Genomic DNA, 18,136 nt, shown 5'->3' on the forward strand with positions numbered 1-18,136 from the left:
TATGTGACCCATTTGCTGTTTAGCTTCTTAGGAAGTTTCCATGACACCTCCAAGATAGCAGAGGTCGGAATATGCTTATCTATCTATTTTCAGCTGAATACATTAATAATCCATTTTAGATTTATAGATCTGGTGAATCTCTTTGCTCATCAGCTTTGGACAGTTTTGTCATATTGTCATGTTCACTGGAGTCATTTAAAATATGGAGTGTTCAGAAGGAAATAAAATAAGCTTTCTTCTATCTGAAAGTGTAGTTAATTTACAGTTTAACTTATTAGAAATGGAAAAAAAATATCAACAAAATAGAGCAAAAATCTTATTATAGCAGTATATTTAAATGGTTAACTTAGACTGTTCTGTGATAGGTTTTCTCATTAAGTTAATGGAAAGAATATTGTACAGGATCCTGAAAATATCAAAGTAAAAGGACTGTGAGAGGTATATTTAGAGCCACATTATCCATTTGCTGCCATAAGTCATTCACCAGAATTGGGTATGGGACATGAGGTGCAACGAGGACTGGAGGTACCCCCATCCTTGGGGTGCTACTCCAGGTTCCTGTGTTCTGTGTGGGCTACTCCAGGTCCTGTGTGGGCAGGAGGAGGTGTTAGGTGTGGGGGACCCCCCTGCTGGGGGTAGGTGGTGGGCGCAGGGCGTGTTCGCTGCAGGTGGAGAGAAAGTGCAAAGCTGCTGCTGCTGCTTCTTGCCTCAAGGGTAAGGTTTTTTTAACCCTTGACCTGTGTCAAAGCTGGCAGCCATAGGTCTGGAAGCCAGGAAATGCCTCCAAGCTCTTGTCTTTTGAGTCTGTGCTGCAGGAATTGCATCTTATTGGAAAAACATAGATCGCCTATTCAAAACACACTATAGATTTTTTTTTTTTTTTTTTTTAATAGAAATTCAGGATGTCAGGGTGTACTTTTTCAGGTCAAGCTTGTACAATTGATTCTGAGCCATGCTTACGATAGGTGGTAGCTCTTTAGGCATTTAGTTCCAGTACATCTGATGAGAATAACTGAGAGTAATGCTATTTGGTAGGAGAAAGGCTTGCACAACAGGATTCTCCAAAACGTTGCCTACACAGTAGTTTTATCCATATACTATTAAGCCAGACCATCAATAATTTTTCAGTATTCTTATATTTCATGCATATATAGACTGTTATTGTTACTGCTGTTTCTCAGGCTACTGGAGAAAAAAGAGCTGCCCCAGATTCTGGCAAGAAGCCCAAGACTCCAAAGAAGAAGAAAAAGAAAGATCCCAACGAGCCACAAAAGCCAGTGTCAGCATATGCCCTTTTCTTCAGAGATACGCAAGCTGCAATTAAAGGGCAGAACCCGAATGCTACGTTTGGAGAGGTTTCAAAAATAGTGGCATCAATGTGGGACAGTTTAGGAGAAGAACAAAAACAGGTAAAAACAAACAAAAAAAAAAAAAAACAAAAAAAAAAAACAGGTGCAGGGATGTCTTACAAGAAGTAATATAGTAATCCTTGTAAAGAATCCTCCTACCTCTGCTCTGAGGGAAAGACTGCTTGCTGATGTAGACCTCTTACTCTATAGAGCTGCATTGATTTTTTTGAACCTGCTGAAGATCTGGCATCTAAAAAGCATTTTGTTATAAGAGCCAGTAGGTAATATCGAATGGATGCATTTGTCTTTAAATTTTAAAAGGCAGTTTGTAAAAAGCTCAGGTGATACTGTCCTGGAGTCCTGTTAAGACAATCTTTTGATGATTCCTATTTCAAAGCTCTTGTTTCCTATTAATCAGACGTTAGAATAGGAAAGGGGAAGGTACAGCACATTTACCTTTTCCTTTGATCTGCCTTATGAATTTGTTACAAAGCGTGTTGATTTCAAACCTTTGAAGCCAATCCTCTGTGCCTCATTACAATGTCGTGTGTGAAATGTTATCTCCAACTCAAACTTGGTACAGAATGATGAGTTTTGTTCTTCCTTGAGGGTTATTCTTCTTACTATACACATATAACTCCTACACATGGATTGGAAAAAAAATCCTTTGGGGCTCTTTGCCTGTTGATATGCAGCTCCTAGTCATACTTAATAGTCTGACAGATGATGATCATTTAACAGATGATGATCATGATTTAAGGATGAACTTTAAATTTTCTGATGATCAGAGATATAGATTTATTCAATTTTTGCTTAACTGTTTTTCTTAAGCTCTGTGGGATTCTCTAATACTGACTTTGGGGAAACTGAATTGTCAAAACTCTGTGAACCACGTTTTCTAAATGTATGATTTTTTAAAGTGCAGTTTGAATACTTTTCAAACAAAATTACTGCTTAGGTGCCCCCTTTTTTTTTCTACTTTATACTACTGCAGATACTTTTCAGCATCTGAAACACTCAGTGTCAGTAAAATATCATTTCCTAGGGAGGTGAAGTGTGCATAGCTGGTCTTGTCAAACAGTCGGCTGCTTGAGCAGGTTTTTTCCTTCATGATAAATTGACATAAATTGTGGTGAAAGTCCAGCAAATAGACCTGGAAGTCTGTGGCCACCTGCAAAAATATTTAATATTACATGGGCTTTTTCTTCCCATGGAGCATTTTCTGTTTTTTAATCTGAGCTGTTTGTTTCTTTGCAAGTGATTCTGGGAACATTCTGGCAAAAATTTCTTAATAACTGAAGTTGGTGAAATTGTGGTCTCTTTTAATAGGTTTATAAAAGAAAAACTGAAGCTGCCAAAAAAGAATACCTAAAGGCACTCGCAGCCTATAGAGCAAGCCTTGTTTCCAAGGTAAGCCTAATAATGTCTTCAATATAATGCAAGTTAGCTTTTGGCAATCTTGTTTTAAATATGGAGGCAGGGGTGTGCTGTTATGCAGAACAAAAGTAGAATCCTAGGATTTCTGTAATACGGTTCTGAAACTCATTGTGCTGCTGCTTGAACCCTGCAACAGAAATTTAATCTCTCTAATGGCACAATAATGATTACCAAACAATAAGTTTGCAAATGTACATCATCCATTATCTTTGGAAGCAAAATAATGCACTTCACAATAGAAGTAAAATTTAGTCATGAAAAATACAGCGACCTTTTGACATTAAGATTTACAGGGTATTCACAGAAGTTTTTTTTCCTTTCCTCAAGTGCTACTTCTCCAAAGACAAACTTGTTTGGCATGGACTTGGAGAGCAGTTACTGTATGACAAAGCTTAAGTATTTCTTGCAGGTGAGGGGGAAAAATAATAAGTCTTGTGGCTCTGAATTTGGAGAGTACTTACAAATGGACTAGCTGGCAGTGAGCCACACTAAATATTGCAGCGGATCCCTAGTTAATATAAAACTCATGTGAAGAAAACAAAGCTCTGTTGTCTTATTTGACAATTTACCTTTTTAGCTGCCAGCACTAGGTTGATTGTATATCTGTTGCTTCTGAGTATTGTAAATAGAAGTATGTTTATGTCCATCTGATATATGTATGGAAATCAAGATGGCTATTTCTCATGTAATACTTTGTAAAGATCAACTACAAAAATATCCTTGATCACTAGAAAGCAATAAACTAAACTGATGAGATCCACCTCCTGAGAATGAAGAATACTTATTTGAATACACAACTGCAGAGCATTAGTAAATTGTATAGAAAGTTTCTGTGTATTTTAATTAATGCTTAGAAATACAACAACAGAAATTAGGCATACATAGCTGTGTTTTTCTGTTGTCTCTAGGACTTAGATAATATCCACAAAGTTTTTAATAATGCAATGCTAAGTGAAATGGCAGCTGGAATTCTAAATACCTTTAAGGGAATTTATCTTGTCAGTCCTAAAGTCGCTTTTAAAAAACATCCGAAATCGTATTTTCTCCTTAAATCTGTGAAACCTGGGTTGCTGAGTGACTTGCAAGAAGATAGGAAGATAGGGTGGAAAGTCCAGAATTCATCTGTCCTTACTTATGACATCCTTGCTATAGCTTTGCTACTGAAGGTTCTTGTTGAGAGTAGGGATAGTACAGGCATTTCTGAGGCAAGTTTTGACACATTCTAAGGTAAATGTCTAAAATAGATCAATTAATTGTACTGGAAGAGAGTTTTTCTCTCCATTGTCTTTAAAGGGATTCTAGGCAACTAGGTTACATGCTGTGTACAATGCAGATGTATAAAACTGTGCAAGATGAATCCTACTTGTTGGAGCTTTAGTCTGTAAGCAGTATTTTGAGAAGTTGGGTGTTTGTACACTGTTCTTATACCATGATAATTGGTGCATAGGGGTATGCTTCTGTTTGGATTTGTCTCCCAAAGAACAGCGTTGTTTTGTTGTTGTTGTTTTTAAGCATATAGAGAGTGTTGGGCTCTTTCAGCCCAAAGATCTACTGTGAATTTCTAGTGTTGAACCAGGGTGTACATGCATGGTTTTTTTTGTTTGTTTGTTTGTTTTTGTCCAATAAAGAATTGGCATTCAGGTAAGAACTGGAGGTACTGTGTACAGAGACAGACGAAGGTGTGATGTAATGGATCAGTGGATCAGTGGCCTTTCTCAGACTGCTGATTAATGCTTCCTGATAGAAAACTGAAGATGAAAGTCTCCCTGAGTAGCTGTAGCTTTTCTTTCCCTGTAACTGTTTACTTTCTGTAAACAGAAACAAAGTTTTCTCTTTAAAAAGGCAGGATAACTTAAACTGATCAGGTCATACTGAGCCAGGATCTGTACCTTTCTGAATACCTTAAGTGCAAGCAGATAGATTTAAGTATTGAAAGAGGACAAGCAAGAAACAAGGTGGTAAAAGCTTGTAATGGGTGAATAAAGTGGGCAACTCAGAGGATGTTCTGAACTGTGTTTCCTAAATGAACCATTACAATAATTGGATAAACTCTCGAGGGCAAAGTCTTCCCCCTTCCCACTGAATTACGTACATTGAAGGAAGAGAGAGCAGGAGGGGATTTTGATAATTTTTTTAAGTTTTATAGGGGATGATGTCTGTTTTTACCAATACAAGTTTTTGAATTCCTTTTCCAAACACAGGCTGCTGCAGAGTCTGCTGAGGCCCAGACAATTCGTTCTGTCCAGCAAACGTTGGCATCCACAAATTTGTCTTCCTCCCTTATTCTGAATACTTCCCTCTCTCAACATGCAACAGTATCGGCATCTCCTCAAAGTCTTCAACAGTCCCTTCCCAGAGCAATTGCTCCAAAACCTCTAACCATGAGACTGCCAATGAATCAGATTGTAGCATCTGTTACCATTGCACCAAACATGCCAACAAACATTGCAGCTCCATTGATAAGCTCTATGGGAACAAATATGGTGGCAACACCATCTTCATCTCAAGTAAGTCCCTCAATGCAAAGCCAGCAGCACCAGATACAGCAGCTCCAGCAGCAACAGATGCAGCAGATGCAGCAACAGCAGCTACATCAGCATCAAATGCATCAGCAAATACAACAACAAATGCAACAGCAGCATTTCCAGCACCACATGCAACAACATTTGCAGCAGCAGCAGCAGCATCTTCAGCAGCAAATTAATCAACAGCAAATGCAACAGCAGCTTCAGCACATACAGCTTCAGCAAATGCAGCAGCAGCAAATGCAGCATATGCAACACCAGTCACAGCCTTCTCCTCAGCAGCACTCTCCAGTAGCCTCTCAGATCACATCTCCAATCCCTGCCATTGGGAGCCCTCAGCCAGCACCTCAGCAGCACCAGTCACAAATACAATCCCAGACACAGACTCAAGTATTATCACAGGTCAGTATTTTCTGAAGATAAATGATCTTGCAGCATCGCTTTGTGTTGATGGAGGGGGTAGGGGTAAACCACGTTTGGCTGAAAACTGTAAATTGTTGATGGTAGTTATGCAGGGATGCATAACAGATCAAATGATCCTCTAAAGTGTCTATTAGATAGGCAATAAAGAACTACAATGTAGCTGTGTATCATCTTTTAGCTGACTATAAATCATTTTGTTTAAAAAAAAAAAAAAAAAAGCTGTGCTCTTTTTCATGTGATGCCTTTTTAATTTATTTAAGCTTTACCTACAATATGTGAATCAAATGGCCTGATACATACCTGGACCTTATGACTGCAAAATGGCCTTTCAGAGTTATATGATACAACCCTTCTTTCTCTAAAAGTGAATAATGCACTTCAAGGCAGTACGAACTCATGAAGCCCTTAAAGCACAGTTGTAACTACCTGTAAAATGATGATGATTGGTTTTCATACAATCATACTTGTATGACATGAGTTAGGTGATGGCATTTTTTGTCATGAAAAGAAATAGAGTAAATCACAGATTTTTTGCCAAAGCTCTTAATTTTCTGTCCTAAATATCTTCAGAAAAACAAATGCAAGTAACTGAACTTAAATGTTTGATCCATCCTTTCACTACATTTCTCCAAATAAACGTACCATAGTTTGTAACAAAAAATATATATTGACAGTTACCCTATTACGTTAATTCCAATTACAGAACAAATGTGAATATTATATTCTGTGTCGAAGTGATGAGTTTCAGATTTAATACACTGTATTTTTAAAAGGGAAATGCACTTAAATAAAACTGTTATTACAAAAAGCTAAGATGAAAAATGCAAGAGTTTTTAATATGCTGTAAAACCGGTAGAATATTTAAAAGAAACTCCACAGCTGAATAATCAATGTAAATATTTTCTTTAAAAGTTGTAAGTTTTCATATCATGTGTTGTAAAGTTTTCATAAATGAGGCTTTAATGTAAACACTGGTAACATGAATTATTAATTGCTACATTGCTTATTGTGTTTTTATGCTGTTTTATACTTTTTTATGAGTTACGATAGCAGCAATTAAGTTGTTTGTATTTTGCTTATCTAAAATAAATGCTTTTATCTTGCTATAGAATAAACACATTTCAGTAAAACTGATGGGCCACAAGTCTTTGATAGAAAAAATAAAACCATCAATATTTCCTTATAAAAACACATTCTTAGAAACTTTAGTTAACTTTTTGGATTTTTATTTTCTCAGCCACTGTGTGTAGATGGGTACTGATCTGGATCAGGGTTGCAATCAGCTCCTGTGTCCATAAATGCACAAGGCTGAAGAGTCCCACACAACTTCTTTGAGGTTTCTGTGACTTCAGAGAGAGAAAATGGGTGGTGGAGTTATAAAGCAGTCATCCTGCCCTGTGCTACATATGTCAGCAGGAACAGGATAGGGAACCTGTTTGAGCTGTGGTGGTCACAGATGAAAATAAACACAAATTGTGGTTTTCTTCAAATTGCTTTTCAGTTGCAAACGTAGCCATTGCCCTGGGCCTCCTGCCTCTGAACCCCTGGCTCTGGCTGGTCCAGGCTATCTGATTTGTATTTTATTGTGGAGGTAGGAAGTGATGGAGAGGGAGATATTTCATGGGAAAGATTTGGTAACATTTGCATCCAGCATGTTGTCAAGATGTTAGTGCTGTTTGTACATTTTTACTCTTGACAGAGGGGAGAAATCCTTTTTCTTCTTTGCCTGCAATAGCTGTGCTGTGGGTGCAGTCTGACCACTATCCCCAGTTGTCTTGCATGATTAATTACAGCATCTGTCCTGTCAGAAGCTATAATGAAGAGGTCTTGATAAAAATTGCAAATTACCACTGGCAACAATCTTAAACTGCTTATGATAAAATGAAAATTAAAAACAGCAAGTGTCAAACCTGAGCAGAATCCTAATCCTGTTTCAGGCCGTGTCCATGGCTACCATGCTCGGGCCACAACCAAAAAATAATGGAATATAGATTCCCCAAAAGTTGCAGCCAGACTCGTGGGTGGAGGTACTATACAGTGTGAGTTTATTAATAATGAATTCAGCTTTCAATATTTCATAATCCTCAGGTACTGTTTATTATGTACAAATATTGAACAGCGAGAGATTCTAATTAGAAATGTATAGATTTCTTGGAGCAGAAAAAAACGTGTATAAATTGAAGCTTTTCATAATAGGTGTTAGTTGACAGCTACCCATGCTCATAATAGCCTTAGTATGATATCTAATCATGTCTGGGGTGGAGGGTGTTTATTCCAGGAGCGAGGAAGCCTGCGTGCATTAGAAATGGCACAGCAGAGGCTGGCTGTGAGGGATGGTTTTGTGTGTCAGTTTTAAGCAATGTTACATAACAAAAGGAACCATTTTATAGTCTTTTTGAAACCTTTAGACAACTGTCTTCAGAAATAATTGCTAAACTGCATGTGACAGTAATTGTGTATTAGTTCTGTAATTGTCATTTTGAAGACCTATGAAGTATCGTTGGAAAAATGTCACTAATGATAAGAGTTAATTACAACTGAAGTCTGTTTTCAACTATTTGCAGCGAGAAGCAGGTGTTATTACACTCATTTAATGATTTAATAAATCCTGAGTTTTATCACGTTTGATTAAGAGCTGCTGAACTACTGATGGTCAATTCCAGGAAAAATAGTTTTAATTACTCCAGCTAAAAAAAAATTAATCATCGAGCAGGACTACATTTTATATATCGAAATCTGAATCATGAAAAACTGCAGCATCCCCCTCCTTGCTACAAAATTATATTTTATATTACCCACAATAGCATATTGCAGAACATCTTGTGTTTCAAACTGTGCAAGTTGGTGTTCATATTCTCTACGTCTAAGTGAATAACTTTGCTATCAGAGGTCATAAATAAAACTGTTAATTTAAATCACTTAATATGCAATTTATACAGGGAAAATGCAGTATCCATATGATTTCAGTGTCATACACATTTTAGAGAACGTTTTCCTTCATATCATTTACAAGTACTTAACTGCTCCCTTCTTTTCCCAAGGTTTCAGATGCTTTATCACCCCGGTTAACCACATTCTACTTTCACATTAACCCAGGTTGACACATGATGAAAGAACATAAGGAGGTTTAATTTTTAGCTGACACAGGGTCATTAGTTTCTAACTTGGAGAACAAAGGCTTTAAATACCACTATGCAACATAATCTCAATTTTATATTATCACCTGACCATTGTGGTTTGCAGGACAGATGGATTAAATATCTCAAGTTTAACCAGAAGTCTTGCACTGACTCTTTTCAATGGGGATTGGACGTTTGAATGGCTCCTTTTCCATTTCTCACTTCATGGAGTATTTTGCAGCACTGGACTTCATTCTAACCTTTCCCTCCCCCCTTTGTTTGGCTTTTGTTTTGCAACAGCTGTTATTATCGTTTTTGGTCAGCTGTGATTGCTGGAGGCAAAATAGGACCAGATGGTGTTTTGCTATGCATGAATGGAGAGTTAGAGGAGTTTAGATTGAATAGGCCAAGTTTGAATGGTGTCTATGCACCACCTGCCCTCTTCAGCAGCAGCATACACATCATAGGAGCATGATCTGTCTCAGACCTACTAGAATTGGATGGGAATGGAGAGAGCCTTGTTGGATTTTCTCCATATTTATTGATCTTCCATGCACTAACAGCATAATGCAGTACACAGTCAATTTGAGTTAATTGGATATGACACAGCATGTACATGTAATCTATCACTGTAGTCTCTGGGTACACTTTAGTTTTTGCTGCCATGAGAACATGCAGTATTAGCCTGCATTAATAGGCTAAGTGGATGGAAGTAAAACAGGATCATTGTGCCGTTTGATTTAAAAAAAGTACCAGAATCCTAAAACAATGTCCTTAAAACTGTTGGAGATGCAGTGAGATACAAACGTTTCTGATTTGATAGGGCGGACTGGGTATTCTGGCACAGAAAAAAAAAGGATACCTCATTCCCATACTTTTCTAAGAGGTTTGCCAGGGAAATTTAAATGAACAGTTCACTAAAAGGATAGCATCATTAAAGATGAGCCTGTGCAGCTCAGGAAGGACTGTGTGTTTATGTGGAGGAATCTATTTCAGGGCAGAATAGACATTATGTTAAGCCAATTCTGATTACCATCCCCTAAAACACAGAAAATAAAATGAGGCATCCAAATCAGCTTTAGAGTAGCAAAGGGCTTTTTTGGTGTCCTAGAACTGGCCATTGAAGTAGAATTTAAATGCTACAAAAATGTAAGATCTGTTGTACCTGCCATTAAGGTTGATTGAAAGACATCCGGTGCGCAAGAGCTGTGTTTGGATGTTTTGGGATAAAGGACATGGGCACTTGTACACATAAATTGCTTGAATTGTTGCAGCAATTGGAGGTTTAAAAGCTGACCTACGTATGTGACTGGGGGGAGATTGCGCTCTGCCGAAGTTGGCAGTAGCTGCTTGCTTGGTGTCTTTGTCTGTGGTGTCAGGTAGCCAAGTGAGCTACTTTATTATGAAAATTGCATTCAACTGAAAAAATGCTAAATATTTTCAAGTGCCTGTGGGAAAAGCTAGGTTTGTATTAAAGGATTTGGTTCTTAAAGTCACCAAGAAACTAATGCTTCTCAGGTGCATCTGAGGGAGAGAATTTTCGATTATAATACTAAAATCTTTCAGAAGAGAATGTATGACTTTGAATGAGCTGTTCTGACACTTCAATAGGCTACGCTGGAGATTTATAATGTACTCTGTTTACCACTGTTAAAAAGTAGAAGTGGTATTTTAAATCATGGTTTTATCCAAGTTCCTGCAGTGTTAACTTCTTCAGCTTCTACACAAACTGAAGTAGTGCGGAGTTTTGTTACAAGGTTTGAAACGAAATGCAGTTTAATCTTTTAGGGAAAAAAAGTTGAACTGATAATAGTATTTGATGTAGAGTAGTTATATGGGTGCTTAATACAGGTCTCATATATTCTCCTTCCCTTCTGGAATATCTATATTGATACAGATACCTTTGGTCTGTTATTTTCTCCAAACTGGATATGTTACATTACTTTAACTCTGCTGCTCTAATTGAAAAAGAAAGGCTTTGATCCAGCAAATCACTTAAAATGAGTGGATAATTCATGTATATAAGTAGTAATTTCATTAAAGTGACTACTCGTATGCTTACAGTTGTACAGTTGCTCAAGTGCTTTCATAGATCAGGGGTCTAATTGCAAAAATGTTGTATTTGTTTTCCAAGCAATTCCAAACAGCAGTAATGACAACCTAAAACTAACATAACCAAACTTACATTTTCTGCATTGCCGTTTATTAAATTCTACTCTGAACAAACCACAGGCCTGATTTTCAAGTACAGGTATCTAACCTTTGTGCTGGTTCACTGACTGCACATCATCATAGATGTGTAAAGAATTAACCACCTGATTGGTAATTTGCATACTCAGTCGTTTAGATGTGTTTCTACTGTGCACAGGTCTGAAAATGTGCACCTGGATCAGCAGTCACAGTTCTTGACTAAGCAGATGCCTTGACCAAATATTTGTATTTACAAAACAGAGAAGTAAATGCAGGCAAACAAAGCAGCATTATACCTATTGGCAATATTTGTGAAACCTAAAGGGTATAGTTACTTGAGACTGGTTTATTTTTAATGCTAGATCCCAGAGTGTACTGATAACAAACGTACACATTGCATTAACACAAAGCAAATAAATAATAAATCCCATGTGTTGTACTTCTCTTACTGGTGGTTATAGGTACTTAATTTTGGAATTGCTGTTCTATGCATCATGATGACCACACAACATGGATATTTAAAATTGATAAGTAACATTGCTTAATTTCTTTCTTACTCCCGATTTCTGGGAATACTAAATATTCAGCATCTGAAAATCAGAGGTTCCTTTTGAAAATTCTGCCTCATCAGCTGTTGACCAGGTGATTCTCACTGCTGCACCATATGTATGTGTGCATATGTAAGTTGGATATGCAAGCAATCCATGGATGTGTTCCAGGCCTAAATGTGTGTTCCATTACTAACAAGTATTGTGCTATTGACTTCAGTGATATGGGACCAAACATCTGTGGAGCTGCACTGTGGCTACTACCAAATTGTATCCCCCCAGCCTCGTCTCTCTTATTGTCCCTTGCCACATTCCTCTCTGCTCTGCTAATCACAGGAGCAGCCAGTGGTGGAATCTCCTCCTGAAGAGCTTCTCCTCTTCCTCACCCCTTCTTGTCCCTCCTGTTCCTCATAGTCACGAGAAAATGAATAATAGGCAGCCCAAATGTGATAGGTGTTTAAATGGAGAGATGTCCAGATATGTACATAACACATGTAAAAATTAGGCATACATTTAGGGATCTTGGGGGTAATTTTCTAGGTGCTTTGTAGCAAGGGCTACTGTAGGATTTGGTTACTACTTAGCACACTGAGGCATTGGCAGAATATAGATGATGACAAATATAATTTTATAAACATAGCTTTCTCCTTTACAGTGTTGTGGCAGATAAATCTAAGTGTTTGGGCCTTTTACAGCAGATAGTGTATTAAGGAAGCTCTTGAGCTTCAGGTGAAATCCATGTAATTCTGAGCGTCAATTTACAGATACTTGTGCTTCTATAAGGAATCAGCAGGTTTTTTTTTTTGTTGTTGTTTGTTTGGTGTTTTTTTTTTTTTTTTTTTTTGTTTTTTTTTTGTGTGTGTGTGTGTGTGTGTGTGTGTGTGTGTGTGTGCGCTTTTTTGTTTTGTTTTGTTTTATCCTAATGCAAATAAAATCCTTATCCTTCACTGCAGAAAACAGACAGGGCTTGCTAGCAGCTTTGGACAAATTAAACGTCTTTGAACAAAAATAGTAGTGAAAATCTAGTCAAAATCATGTTCAGTTCTGTTTAAGTCTGCTGAAGCTGTACTTGGCTTTAAATCCAGGCTGAATTTGTTCAGATAAATTCATTCCATTTTCAAAGCTGCTGATCAGCAAAAATTAATTGATCCATGATTGTGCATCTCTGGCAGTCCAGCTGCACTCACAGATACCCTCTGGGAACCTGTGCCAGGAGCAGCGTCCACTGGATGGCTGTGAGATGCTGCAGGTGGTGAGTGCAGCCCCATCAGCACAGGCTCCATTCTCAACTCGCCTCTGTTTAGTGTTAAAAACCAAAGCAAGATTTTTCCCCTGACAATTCCAAAGGGAGAAAGAGCAGCCAGTCTTGGACTACTCTATCTCCTTGGCCCTGTCACAGTTGGTGGCATGGCTGCAGTCACTTCAGTGGGACAGGATTTCACTTCTATGCTATTAGGCCAAATTCTCTGCATAAGTGACTCCACTGAGCAATTTTTAATATCCTATTAAAAATTAGAACCAGCTTTGTAGCAACCTTGGGGATAAATAAGAGGTCATGAAGTCAGGAGAAATAATCCCGGTGATTTGAGGGGACTTTGGGTCAGGGCTTAGCTGAAGATGGGCACAGAAATGCAGCTATCACAAGCAGGCTTATTATTTTCTCCAATGATGTTGGAATGAGTCTTTTACAAAGAGAGATAATTCTAAGGAGAGGGAGGGACAGCAATTTTCCTTCTGAATTGAGAAAATGAAAACTGTTGGGTATGTGTTGCTATCACAGCAAAGTGTTTCTATCCACGCTCAGTGCTTCAGCATGTAAACAACTTCCACTGAAATCTGCAAAGTGACTGTGCAGAGCATCTGGGAGACCAGTCATGATTTAAATGCATTAAGAAAAATGATAATGTTATTTGACTTTGGTTAATCAATAACAGAGGAGAAATGTAACACTTTAGTTTGATTAACCTTCTGCCATACAACACAAAGTCAATGAAATCAGAAATACTTTTTCTTTTTTTTTTTAAGTTTGCATCACTTACAATGGGGGTTTCACTTCTGGGAGGGTCTTTTTTATTTCCTGACATTATCTGTATGTTTTATCTGAGGTTTGTTTGTTGCTTTAGAACAACATATTCATCCTGTGTAGACAAAATATGCACTTTGTTCAATGCCTTACTCGAGGTCAAATTCTCTTGAGGAGAACAAGTGTAGCTGTCAAAAGAGGTTTTAGTGCTTGACCCTAAGAAGCATTGAAAGCCCGGATCTCTTTTTTTATTGCTTTTCATTTTCATTGTTTGCACTTTATACTTAAGATGGGGCCTCTGCAGAGGGAAAAGACCCTGCTTTGGTATTCACTGCGAGCAGCCTTCTGCTGAAACACCTCAAAAGCACTGCAAGAATTTGGAAACTATCACCCTGTACCTACCTCAGGTGCACTATTGTAACTGTGCACTGAGGGTGCGGGCAGAGCATGGTGGGGCAGGCACAGAATGGAGCCAAGGGAAGACCCCGTGGAAGCAGGGTCACAGACACGAGGTATCTGCACGGAGCATTGTGCAGCGAGCAGAAGTCCTTCAGGTGAGTAAGCATGAATGCAAAGAAGCAGGACCTTGAATAGAAAAGGGTAAGTTGTTGAATGAAGGTAGTCTAGAGGAAGATGCAACCAATAACTTTAACTGGGTGCTCACTGGAAAGTTGGTGATACAGTTTTACATAGCTGTGCCTTACATTTCCTACAGATGGTGCTTATACAGTGAATGCAAACTCAGTGTTAGAACGAGCCATAAAAAAGCCTGAGGTTTTTGTTTAATTATTCACAATTTCTATTGTGTAATTGGAAAGTGCAAGTACTATATTACATTTTATTTTATAGAATTACAGTGCAATTATCCTTGGTAACAGTTGTTAACAATATGAGGTGCCTCTTTTGTAAAAAATGCAAGATGCATGCAGTGTTCTAACTGAACGTGAGTTTCATCTAACATATATCTGTAGTAAAGGTGGATTTCAAGTCCTTTCCATCCCACTTGGCAAGACTGCTGGCCTTATCTGCTTTATCTCCAGCAGTAGCTCCTAGCTCTCCAGGGCCATTCCAGGGGAGCCAGGAGCACAAGAGGACAGCACAAACAGATGGGCTGCGATAACACAGACCCAGGCAGCAGAGGAAGGTCACCTCTTGGAAGTTACACAGCCCTTGGTCCAGCCTTCCCATGACAGGGGTTGCTCTGGGCACTGCCTGCATGGGGCTCGAGGGCATCATGGGGAGGGGACGACACCAGCCCTTACCCCTGCTGGTGAGGGCACAGCACGGGAGTGAGCCCAGGAGAAAGAACCAAGTGTGTATTGCCTCCTCTACATGTCTTGGGATAGACTATGTACAGTATATTTTCTGGGATAGATTGCACCCTTAAGGGACCCTAACAAGGAACAGTTCCTGCCCTACCCAGAGCAGAGACTGCAAATAAGCATTTGTAGGGGCATGCCTGGCTTTAATTACACAAATCACCAGCTAGGGTTCAGTAGCCAAGGAAATATAAGGGTAGCACGCTGTGGCAGCATCGTCTGGTTTAGCAAACCAGAAGCATTTCACATGGCAGCATCTCAGCTGAGCACTCAGGCAAATAAAAGTTGAATAAGCCAAGAAACCATATAGAGAAGTAGCTTTCAGGTTCCTTGAAAATACCAGAAACCCAAACTTTCCTTTTGCTCTCAAAATTATGAGCTTTTATGTGCAGCAAGAATTCCTCCAGAATTGTGTTTGGTGCTCATAAAACTCAGAATAAACATGACAGACTCAAGGAGTCCCTGCAGGGTGCAACGCACATGTAGGCACTATCCAAGCTACGTTCTTGGGGGCAAATGTTACTTTGTGGTTATTCCTGTTGGTTCAGTGCTCTCATTCTTTATGCAGACTTGAGGCCATATCATCAGTCTCTGATGCCTGTTCTCAGCAAGCAGACGGTCCCAACCAGGCAATGTGGATGGCAAAGTGATTTTCAAGATCATCCCAGGAAGTCCCTGAGACACAAACAACCCTCACCTGTGAAACAGGGAGGGTAGGCTGCATGCTGGCCTTGCTCTGGGTCAGTCCTGGTGGCATGTTGGCTGCTGGCTGAGTCAGGTGTGTAAAAGTAGGAAGGAGCTGGGAGCTGCACCTGCTTTGCAGGTCTCCACTGAGCACTTCAGCTTGGGAGCTCATTTAAAGGTTCCTGTCCATCTGCTTGGAAGTGTCATGTGAGCAGGGTAACATAGGGAAAAGAAGAAAAAAGGAAAAAAAAAAGAAGAGCTGTCCTGAGTTGGAACGCTGTGTGTTGAGCTGCTGCTTGCAGTGTTTGCAGCCTCTGGGGACCGTCATTTGAGGAGGGGAGCTGGCTGTGGCTGTGAGCCCAACCCAAGGCAGCAAAGCACCACAAAGCATGTAAGCTGCATGGCAGCATCCTTGGGCAAGCAGAAAACCAGGTGGTGGCTGGCTGTTTTTTGCCTTCAGACACGTCCACTGGAGGATCCAGATCTATGAATTTATTGGAAAGGACTAGTTCAATGCACATGCAAAAAAATATTTTTTGTCTTCTGCAGGATTAAAAGCCTTGGGAGGAGAAGGAAGGGACAGGAGAGGTGTGCTGTTTAGCCTGGAATCCTGCATTCTTGAAAACGTGGGCTGGTTGATGTTTTTTCTATTTCTGTTGCAGATTGTTAGCTGTTTGAATTGCAGTGTCTTTGGGTCATGGGCAGTCTTTTCTGGAGATGGTGTGTCCTGTGGTGTGGCACAGATCTGTCCTGGGGCCTTTGGATGTTACTGAAAAAATAAAGGGAAACAAATGTGGAAAAAGGCAGCTACTGAGTGTAATTGATTGGAAATGTCTAGAAAAAGGCAACAGATCACAGCCAACTTCCCTGGTGGTGTATTTGGATCAGTGAGAAGAAGGGTGTAGCTAACAGGCACGTTCTGCTGGCTGATTTTGTGACGGAAGTGGGGATTGGGGTTGAGGATGGGACGCTAACCTCTGCAGGCTGGCGTAATTACATCTGAGCCCTTTTTGTACAGTGCAAAAGCATATGTTCAGGCCTATTGATATTGATTTGACACGAGTTTATGAGTACAAGTCTGCTTGAATTTCATAGACTTTATTGAAGAAAAACTGCAGACATTAATAAAAGCCCACACCTCATCTAAGTTATCTAAATATTTCACGGGCACGAGTGGCCTCAGGTGCTTTTTCAACCTGGAGAGAAGTGAATGCTGTCTGTAGCTCACTAAGAGACCATTTCTGGTGTCCTGCATCCTGACCATACCTTCTGCTTCTTGGATTCAATGATTCTTAAGTACGTGCTTAAAGTTAAGCTGCTTATAAAGTATGTTCCTGAACAGGAAAGATAATTAAGATTTGGGAACAGTAGAGAAGCCTGTAACTGCTCATAATCCATCACATCTTCCTTCAGGCCTTGGGAACAGAAATAATGAGAATTCCCAAAGGATTTATGTTTTATTTAGGTTTTTGATACTGCTAAAGATTTTGCTCCATGAAAGTGAAGTGTGAAGGCAAGTTTGTTGATTTTTTAAATTTTTTTATTTTTTATTTTTTTGTTAAAACTGAAGCAGCAGATTAAACAGGTGACTTCATGAACAGCTGAACCAGGTTGCTGTTATTCTTGGTGATTAATTAGAGTTTGGGGTGTTTATGTGCTGATAACTCCACCTGTTTCTTTAAAAATGCCCTCCTGGGTTTCATGTGGGGAAAAGCAGAGGGTGAATGGTGAATCCCCTGCAGCTTGGGCAGGTATAGCTGGGAGTGAGATTTGCTGGTCAGGTATGGAGAGGAACTCAGTCCTTGAAGCAGTTCTGCTAATGTGAAACATTGATAGATGATTCCTCTGGGAGTTAAACAGCAAGTGAATAAAGATTCATTAACTCGTTATGGTGTCACATAGAGCATTTCTGTCTTATAGTTTAGCACCAGTGGCATTTTAGCCCTCACCTCCTGATATTCAGTGTAAAGCCCTTGGTGGCTCTGGTGCTACCGGACCAAATCCTGACAGAGGGGCTCTGCTATCTTTATGAAATAGAAGAATTACCCTAACTTGGAGCTGTGCCTCAGTAAGGCTCAGGCTCCTCTGGCTGGGAGCCTGATGCTGTCTGGGGATGTGTTAGGAGGGCTTGGGTGCTCCTGCCCTGCTCTGCACCCACTGCGTGCAGCACTGCAGCCCTGCACCTTTGCAGCTCTGCTTAGCCTTGCAGCCCTGCCTGGATGGTAGTTAGCAATGTTGGACATGGAGAAAATGTGGGGATGTGGTTGGTGCTGAAAGAGCTGATGTCTCAACATTGTTTCCTCCAGAAGCATGGTTTGATTCACATCTTGGTATGCGTGGTGCCTCATGTTCTGAGGCAGTTAAGCAGCTATTCATTACAAAAAGGACACTGTCCCGGTATTTGGTCACAAAGCCAAATCAATCTTGCTATGTTTTTGTCCAGTGAACCCCTCTCTTCCTCCTGGTGACATTGCCCCAGCACACCTAGTGCTGTAGAGCCCTTCCTGTGCCTCTTCACA

At 39.6% G+C, this 18,136-nt stretch overlaps 1 protein-coding gene across 1 annotated transcript in view; it reads left to right on the forward strand.

Annotated features, from left to right (window-relative positions):
- The window catches only part of TOX3 (TOX high mobility group box family member 3), a gene marked incomplete at both ends in the record, with an annotated part of 77,418 nt that extends 71,690 nt beyond the window's left edge, over nucleotides 1–5,728 (forward strand). The window contains 3 exons of the mRNA XM_084294402.1: nucleotides 1,182–1,409; nucleotides 2,679–2,759; nucleotides 4,988–5,728. Coding sequence (XP_084150528.1) covers nucleotides 1,182–1,409; nucleotides 2,679–2,759; nucleotides 4,988–5,728 — 1,050 coding nt within the window. The remainder of the gene's footprint in view (nucleotides 1–1,181; nucleotides 1,410–2,678; nucleotides 2,760–4,987) is intronic.
- Nucleotides 5,729–18,136: the final 12,408 nt, after the last annotated feature.

Source organism: Netta rufina (genome assembly GCF_964035555.1).
Source record: "Netta rufina genome assembly, chromosome: 13".
In the NCBI taxonomy this organism is placed as follows: Eukaryota; Metazoa; Chordata; class Aves; order Anseriformes; family Anatidae; genus Netta; species Netta rufina.